General features: G+C 38.9%; 2 protein-coding genes across 2 annotated transcripts in view; both read right to left on the reverse strand.

The window, feature by feature from the left end:
• si:ch211-40k21.5 (uncharacterized protein LOC100332117 homolog) overlaps positions 1 to 3807 on the reverse strand; it is a 7781-nt gene extending 3974 nt beyond the window's left edge. Inside the window, exons 1-3 of the mRNA XM_042508177.1 lie at positions 3299 to 3807; positions 654 to 752; positions 101 to 342 (exon numbers count right to left, since the gene is read on the reverse strand). Coding sequence (XP_042364111.1) covers positions 101 to 342; positions 654 to 752; positions 3299 to 3516 — 559 coding nt within the window. The 5' untranslated portion in view covers positions 3517 to 3807. The remainder of the gene's footprint in view (positions 1 to 100; positions 343 to 653; positions 753 to 3298) is intronic.
• A 405-nt stretch (positions 3808 to 4212) lies between these two features.
• LOC121958965 (gastrula zinc finger protein XlCGF57.1-like) lies at positions 4213 to 9318 on the reverse strand. Its single transcript, XM_042508150.1, has 3 exons — positions 5785 to 9318; positions 4900 to 5018; positions 4213 to 4814 (listed from the first exon to the last, which is right to left on the reverse strand). The coding sequence occupies exon 1, from the start codon at positions 9291 to 9293 to the stop codon at positions 7866 to 7868; it is 1428 nt and encodes a 475-aa protein (XP_042364084.1). The 5' UTR covers positions 9294 to 9318; the 3' UTR covers positions 4213 to 4814; positions 4900 to 5018; positions 5785 to 7865.
• Positions 9319 to 9328: the final 10 nt, after the last annotated feature.

The following is a 9328-nucleotide window of genomic DNA, read 5'->3' on the forward strand; positions in this document are numbered from 1 at the left end:
CACCAATGATATTGGATCTCCTGTATATGAATCACTATATTAATGAGAGTAGCAGAATAGTTATTACTCTACAATAAAAACAAGCACGTGAGTCCCTCACCTGGATCTGGCCCTCCAGGTCTCTGTAACAGCTCTGACGCGGCAGCTGCAGGTGTGGGGGTCACTGAACTGAGTCTTCTGGTGTCGTCCGTTTGAAGGCTCGTCCGCTGAGGCGTGCCTCCTTCACCTTTGATGATTGTCTTCACGATCTTCGCCTTCCACTCAGAGAGGAATCCGTCGGCTTTATCGGACTTCAGGGCGTACACGCTGTATATTTTACCGTTTCTCTTGAACAGCCTGAAACTGCAATTAAACAGAATTCAACGGGTCAATTTCAATAAGGGGTCGTCAGATTATCGGGGCCGATATTTGGCATTTTGCAGATTATCTGTTTCTGTGTTTTAGTTTGATTGTCAATAAAATGAATTATTAAAAACTGTGCATTTGGTAAAAGCATGTAAACAAAGTTTTCTGTTGGAGTTTGTTATATTCCAAACGACATTCATATTTTTATGGTCGATATGCCGATTTTAAAGTACAATTTGGCACCAGATACCCAACCCAAAACATATATAAGGACAGCACAATTATTTCAGTGTGATGACTTCACCGACCTTTCAGTCCCACCAGAAGCTCCGATGCTGGACGCTGGAGCTGTGACTTGACAAGGTTTTCTCTTCACGGGAGTCTGTGTTGCGATACTCCTCCTGTAGCTGCAAAAAACCATCAAGATGAGGATAATAAGCGCTAAATGACACAACAACATACGCGTTTACATGTTCTGTTACATCCTCTGGTGTTGGAGGCAACTACAACTACAGGCACGATTTTTGGCACGAAGAGATAACAGCATGGAGAATATTTGCCTAATGTTAGTAAAATTATGACTTTTTCTCTGACACAAGCATAAAACTGTATTCACTGTGCGCAAAACACATTTCAAAATACAAGTTTCAAAATACACTGCATGAGCTGAAACCTCTTCTAAGTGCAGTTAAGACTAAGCGAGAGTCTGAACAACTTTTATTTTAACAGTTTACTTATTGAACGTTACACACAAACAAAAAAAAAGAATCAATAAAAATAAAATAAACATCATTACTGTATGTGTTGAGCATCGTTTTCTGCATTATATTGTCTGTAAAAAAAGTTTTTTGATCGGTTGATCGATAAATCGGTCGGGCTCTAGACTAGGCTAATGTTGTTCACCAACTCAAAGACTCGCTCGGAGAACGTACCTGTTGTGCTCGCTGTGGATGGGAAGAGACAGAGGTATTAACTCTTACAAACACCTCTGTATTGTGATTGATGACTCCCTTCATTTTAAATCTCACGTGGTGCACTGGTGAAAAAGCTGAGGCTAAAACTAGGTTTTTATTTTTGCAACAAGCTGTGTTTTTATTTCAATGTAAAAAAAGGCATCAGGTTGCTGCAACTTTCTTACCTGTTCTGGACTATGGTGATATTTTGTACATGCACACAAGGTAGAAGGTAGATTTAGCAGTCATTTTTTTAAACAAATAACCCAGACAGTACTCATCGCTGTCTCAGGACAGTGTCATTAAATGTTTTTAAATCTAAAATGAAAGAAGCAGACTTGGTAGGATGTGGTTGTCTTTAGCCTGCCTGGTTGTACAAAAGACTAGAGATGTAACGATGCATCGCGAGGCAGTTAAACATCGATACAAAATATGTGAGATTCAAATCGGTGAAATTAAAAACCGCAATACTTTTTTTGAACAGCAGAGGGTATAATCTACTTTTCACTTTGACTGCTCGACATGCCACGTCGCTCCGTGTTCAATGTCCTACGTCATGTCCAAGACTGGAGACAACTCACCAATATAAATAAGACAAACGAGGGCTCCAGGACAGGCGATATTGACATAGAAGATGCACCCTCCAGTTTCAAATTGGGAGTATGGCGGCATTTGAGCTTCCTCAAGTCAGAAAAAAAGGCCAGAAGATTACAGAAAAAAACAGTCTGCAAATTTTGCAAGAGGATGTTGAACTACACAAATAGTACAACTGACATGATGCAGCACGAGAGCCGGCATCATGGCGAGGATCACCGGTCAGCCCCGCCTATACACGTTACTCCTTAATGACGACTGCACGGCCAAAAAAAACAAGTGAGAAATCACCAACTTAGTTCCTCAAACTTGCCCTCTCTGCTTTCCCCTTTGAGCTAAAGCAAACCTTTCCACAGCAGCCCCCTCTGTCCTCAAAGAGGTTTTTGAACAGCAGGGGACACTGTGAATGTCCAGAAATTTCATAGTTTGTGTTTTGCATTTACATCCTACCTGAGGAATAAAAAGGGATTCTTTAATTTGTTTCTTTCTTTGGTTTTATTTGTAAATGTAAAGAGAAATGATACAATAATAAAAATACAGCTAAATAAAATTTTTTTTAAAAAAAAACAAGCACACAAAAGATTCTCAAACACAATTTACATAATACGGTTTACATGTCCGAAAAGGAGTGGGGAGAAGGATGCACTTATTTAATCTCACCCCTTCTCCATAAATCCTTGAAGATGAGTTATCCAGCTTCCTATTGACAAAAATAAGCAATGTAAACTGATCAAGTTATAAATATTTCTCGATTTCAATAGTCTTACAATATATCACAATTATAAATTTCTGGGTGACGCCTGTACTTTTATCAAAAATATATATTACAAATATAAATTACAAATTTGAGTACTATGAAGGGATACATGGAACCATACATAAATTGAACATTATACTTTGAATAGAATATTTTTAAGTCGTATTTTTTCTGTAATCTCATTTTGTATTTAAAAAAAGGTGAGAAAATCGTGTTATGAACCCAGTATTGTGAACTGTATCGCATCGTGAGTTGAGTGAATCGTTACATGCTTACAAATGAGCCCCGGAGAAATCCCTCAGGACTCACATAGTTCTCTTTTAATGCTTATTTTAGCGTCTGTGACTTGTATTTTGTCTCCCTTTTTGTCTGTCTGCAGCGTTGTGTTCTCACGGTGGACTGTCTCGACCAGGTCTCCCCAGAAAAAGAGATCCTTAATCTCAATGGGACCAAACTGGTTAAATCATTAAAATAACTGTGCATGCAGGAATTTCTGTGTGCAGTAATATTTATTTCTCAGTCGTGTCTCTGATTGCAGCTCCGTGTCTTCTGTCCTCACAGGTCTCACTGGTGTGTGTGTGCCAGTACACAGAAGTGTACACACTCATTATCCCTACTGTGAAAAGTAGTATTTTTACTTTATTTTTACCTTTCCAGCAGAAAACAGGCAAGTTCTGCGTCAGTCTGGAAACACTTTTCCCTCATCAGAGATTTCCATTTGTGAAAGGCCACTCCGATGTTTACTCGGGTTTTCTGCCGTTTTCTGTCCCGGTTCCGTTTCGCTTCTTCGTGTTTCTGCTTCGTCGCCGGCGACGGTTCGCGCTCCCGCGCTTTTTCTTCTGTTAAAAAATAATTATGATCCTCCATTTGTCCAAATTTAGCTCCTCAACTTTGTCACCACGAACTGGTTAGCCCGCAGCTCGAGCTCAGCTACTTCCTGTTGTTTCTTCTTCATTGCCGGTTGGCTCCATCATTGTTGCATTACCGCCAACTACTGGAGTTTGGTTTTTTTTGCTTTTGCTTTTTGTAGTTTTGTTTTTTTTATAGAGATTTCATACGTGACTCGAGCATATTTAGAAATTCAGTCAGGTAGCAAAAACGAAACGAAAACACTGCAAAAGAGCCATACGAAAGACAAACACCACAGACAAACGACATACAAATACATACGGATCCATGCCAAAACTCTGAAATTAAAATAAATAAATAAAATAAATAAGATCTGCAATTTAAAAAAAAGAAAAAGAAAAACATTAAAACCCAAACAAAATAATAATTTAAAATTAAAACAAGACATCTGAAAACATAAAATCTATGGCTGAAAAAATAAGACCAGAAATATGAAATTCTACGATTACATACAATTAAAAATAAATATTTGATTCAAAAGAATATGACCATGAAATCAAAATTATACCTCAATTGAACGTAGCTTTTTTCTTCTCTTATTTTTATTTTGAAAATATTTTGGATTATTATTATTTTTATTTTTTTTTACAATTCAAGATCAAACTTGAACTTCCAGTTACAAATTCCATTTTTCCAATCAAATTTGTCCCCAAATTAACATAATTATATATATGTGTGTGTGTGTGTGTGTGTGTGTGTATTGAAATTAAGTAGAGCATAACTGTTATATAATTTTATATAATATATAACTGTTATATACCTTCTTCCATCCACCTTTTCTGTTTGCTGCCTCTTCTGCAGTGCTTTTCTTGTTTCCATCCTTTTTAACCCATTCTTGCCCCACTCGAAAAATTCTAATTTTATCGAGCAGTTTTGTATTTGACGGGGCAAAGTTAGCGTTTTCTCAGGGCAGCTCTCACTTTGGGCCGCCGTTCTGGGAGATGCCGTCGCCGCAGCACATCCTCCAGGATGCAGATGTACAGTGTGATCTGATGATAAGCTTTTCCAGTGGCCTCCTTGTAGAGTTCAACGGTGAAAGGTGTGTCACTTCCAGGGATATTTTTTATCCTAGAGCCATCAGGATAGAGCAAGACGTATCGTCCATCTTCAATGTCTTTGTTGAAATCTTTTTGTCTTTTCACGGCAGCCGACAGAACTTGCCGAGACGACCACTGAGGATAAACATGCAGAGAGAGAGTTTTCCCTCTCGTGGGCTCTAAGCCGAGGCTGGTCCTGCTCATGATCCCCACAAAAATCTAGATCAGAGGTCAAAAAAGACGGCAAAAGATGAGACTGTTGCGTCTGACGATGAAACAATGTCACGCATCGATGTGAACTTACTTTGACCGTATTCTCAGATTTCTTTTCGAGTTTCAAAAACGTCGTCCTTTCTTTTAGTTCTTTGTTTTTCAAGAATTGGAGAACAGCTGAATGTGGTGGGATGGCACATACATCAGTCACTGAGAGACACAGAGAGAGACACAGAGAGAGACACAGAGAGACGGATGGACGGATTGTCACCATGTTGGCTGAAAGCTAATAACATTCCCCAGTAAATAAAGTGCAGCAGGGACACTCAACTTGCTTTGCTTGGGGGCCACTTCTGCAAAAAGACAGACAGCCAGGGGCCAGTTGGTATTTCTAGAATTTTAGAAGAGTTTTTTTTAGAAAGCCTCGAGGATTTTAGGACTTTTCTAGCTTTTTAGGACAATCCTAGGGACATTTCGGGGATCTTAGAAAATTTCTTGGATTTTAGGACATTTCTAGGATTTTAGGACATTTTTTAGGACTTTACAATGCTTTTAGGATTTTAGGGTGTTTGATGGATTTAAGGACATTTCTAGGATTTTTAGAAAGTTTCTAGGATTTTAGGACACTTCTAAGATTTTAGGAAGTTTCTTGAATTTTTGGACTTTCATTGGGCTTTTAGGAACGTCTAAGATTTTAGGACATTGGGGGCTTAGCTAGGACCTCTGTCGGTGGTGTGGGGGATCCTCCACTTATTTTAAAATACAGAAACAAGCTCTATTTTGATTCTGTTTTATGTACTCTGGAATCTTGTGTATAGTAAAAATACAAAAACTACTCCCTGTGTGAATCACTTTTCATTGTGAATTAGAAAATGGTTTGGGGGACCACCCGGCTCCTCATCGGGGGCCAGATTTGGCCCGTGGGCTGTAAGTTGAGTATCAGTGATGCACAGGCAGCTCAGTGAGATGGTGTTACCTTTGGTCACAGTTTGCAGTGAGCCACGGTCTTCACCCGCAGCTCTGGTCACTCTAGGAGCCGCCTTGATTATTTTGCTTACATCTCGTCCACACGGACCACAAAATTTTGGCAACTTCTCCAATTTGATGCCACAGAAACAACAAAACAATTTGATCTGAAAAAGACAAGGGGGTTTAAATGAGCATGTTAGTGTTTTCTGCAGCCTGTTTTTTCTTTACAAAAAGGGACTGATTAAGTTCTTCAAATATTATTGATCCCATTCAGCTGCATCGTCTTTAACTCTGTTCTGGCAGTTCTGAAAGTAGCTGTAATTAGTAGGGTTGTCCAACAATTAATTCGCAATTGATCGCATTTTTTTATTGCATATTTACATTTCCATTATTTTGCATTTCAGAGCAGTTTTGAAGTCCATATTGACAAAGTAAAGCAACTCTTACCAGAGTGTCTTGATAAGGAACCAAATGACAACATTTGTACTTTTCAGGAGTTCCAGTTATGTTGCTTTCTGATTCATAAAGGCCCTTTATATGTGAAACTATTGTTCCCCGCGTTAGTAAGACATATCACTGGTCAGAATGTGCCAACCCGAGGATGTCCCTTTGACCCGGGTCTTCCCAAAGGTTGACTGATCTGCGGTCAGTTTCAGCCCCTTAAGCAGCGCTGCAGTTACTTTAGTTTCATCCACTGTCTGTGCTGACTCACACACTCCAAAATCGCGCTTTGCTGTCTTTGGCGATGTAGTGACTTGCTGACATCGGTCTGCTTAGCTGCACCTGTGTGCTCAGCTCGTAGGTGGGACCCAAATATGCAGGAATATTCAAATATTCAAATGGGCGAAAATAACATGCGACACAAAAAATGTGCATGGTTTTAGCCTAAAACTGCATGAGAAAAGCATAAAGTGGGCACTGATTTTATTACTGTAGCTACAAAACTTAGCCCAGTACAGCCTCTTCAATATAGGAATGCCGTCCAGGATTTACCAGGATTAAAATATAATAATAATAATAAAATATTCTCATTATATACAGATGTTTATTGCATCCTGATTAGCGCATCTAGACTGACAGCCCTAATAAATAGCTAACATGGTTTTTAAATCAAACAAAAATTAAAACAAACCACTTTTGTCTTTGCTCCCACTTCTTCTTTGCACACAAAAGACTATTTATTTATTAATGTCCTCAGACATTTCTTTTTCAAAATTGTACATTTCAGAGTGGCCCTACTGTTACTGAACATGATGTGGCCCACCTGTGGAAGAACTGTGCTCTTTAATCAGCATCTTCCTATGTTTCACCTGTCAGGTGGATAGATTATTGATTATTAAATGCCCATAAACACAGATTTAAACAAATTTGTGAACTAAATTTGAGTGAAATAAGCCTTTTGAGGTACACAGAAAAAGTCTGCATTTTTTTTAGTCCAAATCATAAAAAAATGGGAGCAAAAAAAAAACGTTCTTTGATGCACAAAATTAATTATGTGTATTTCATCAGTTTTTTTGAATTGGCAAACTAAGAATAGCAAAAGGCCAATGCTAGTTTAATAGCAGATGTCTTCCATAGCCTAACATCCGAATTATGCGATCAAAATGTCAAATTCAGCCAAAAAACTTAGATTTTAGCTCATTTTCCAACACCACTAATGGATGGTTGACTCCGGTGACGTAGGTCACAAATCGCGGGTAAAACGAGCGCGTCCAGATGTGAGCAGCACTATTAAGTGTCCTCTGGAAACACATCTGTTGTGTTGTGATGTACTGTAAAAGTGTTTTCTAATTGTGTTATGTTGTGATATTTCCAGCATTTTCTAAATGTGTTGTATTGTGGTATTTACAGTGTTTTCTTAATGTATTGTTTATGTGGTATTTGCAGCATTTTCTTAATGCATTGTGATGTATTGTAGCATGTTTTCTTAATGTGTTGCAGTATTAACAGTGTTTCCTTAATGTATAGTGTTGTGGTATATACATGTTTTCTTGAGCTGCGGCACGTTTGCTCCCGTCAGCTACCGTACTTCAGACTTCTTTGCAATTAAAATCTTTTCCCACAAACATCACATTTAGATAGTTTCTCTCAAGCGTGAACTTTCATGTGTGCCTTCAGAGTTCCTTGCACTGTAAATGTTTTCCCACAAACATCACAACCAAATGGTTTCTCTCCTGTGTGGGTTCTCATGTGTGTCTTCAAACGTCCTTGCGATGTAAATCCTTTACCACAATTATCGCAACCAAATGGTTTCTCTCCTGTGTGGACTGCCATGTGTTTCTTCAGACCTCCCTGCTCTGTAAATCTTTTCCCACAAACATCACAACCAAATTGCTTCTCTTCTGTGTGAACTTTCATGTGGGTCTTCAGACCTCCTCGAACTGTAAATCTTTTCCCACAAACATCACAGGCAAAGGGTTTCTCTCCTGTGTGGATTCTCATATGCGTCTTCAGACGTCCTTGCACTGTAAATCCTTTACCACAAACATCACAAGCAAATGGTTTCTCTCCTGTGTGGACTCCCATGTGTTTCTTAAGACCCCCCTGCTCTGAAAATCTTTTCCCACAAACATCACAACCAAATGGTTTTTCTCCTGTGTGAACTCTCAAATGTCTCTTCAGGTTTTCCTGTTCTATAAATCTCCTCCCACAAACATCACAACCAAAAGGTTTTTCTCCTGTGTGAACTCTCATGTGTCTCCTCAAATTTTCCTGTTTTCTAAAACTTTTTTTACAAACATCACAACCAAATGGTTTCTCTCCTGTGTGGATACCCATGTGTGTCTTTAAACTTCCTTGCACTGTAAATCTTTTCCCACAAATCTCACAACCAAATGGTTTCTCTCCTGTGTGAAGTGTCATGTGTAATGTCAGACTTCCCATCACTGTGAATCTCTTACCACAAACATCACAGCCAAACGGTTTCTCTCCTTTGTGAACTCTCATGTGTTTCTTTAGACTTCCCTGCTCTGTAAATCTTTTCCCACACTCATCACAACCAAATGGTTTCTCTCCTGTGTGAACTCTCATGTGTAACTTCAAACTTCCAATCACTGTAAATCTTTTCCCACAAACATCACAACCAAATGGTTTCTCTCCTGTGTGAAGTGTCATGTGTGTCCTCAGGTTATCCTTTTTTCGAAAATTCTTCCCACAAACATCACAGCCATATGGTTTCTCTCCTGTGTGAATGCTCATGTGTAACTTCAGACTTCCAATCACTGTAAATGTTTTCCCGCAAACATCACAACTATATGGTTTCTCTCCTGTGTGAATGCTCATGTGTAACTTCAGGCTTCCAATCACTGTAAATCTTTTCCCACAAACATCACAACCAAATGGTTTCTCTCCTGTGTGAAGGATCATGTGTGCCTTTAGAGTTTCCTTTTTTCGAAATCTTTTCCCACAAACATCACAATCAAATGGTCTCTGTCCCTTGTGAGCTCTCGTCTGTGAATCTACTTTTTTCTTCCTAACCAAACTTCTGGAGGACAGTTTTCCAAAATGACAGATCATGTGTTTCTGCAGAAACCCCTTGTAGTGAAAACGTT

This window comes from Plectropomus leopardus, chromosome 19 (assembly GCF_008729295.1).
Source record: "Plectropomus leopardus isolate mb chromosome 19, YSFRI_Pleo_2.0, whole genome shotgun sequence".
Classification (NCBI taxonomy): domain Eukaryota; kingdom Metazoa; phylum Chordata; class Actinopteri; order Perciformes; family Serranidae; genus Plectropomus; species Plectropomus leopardus.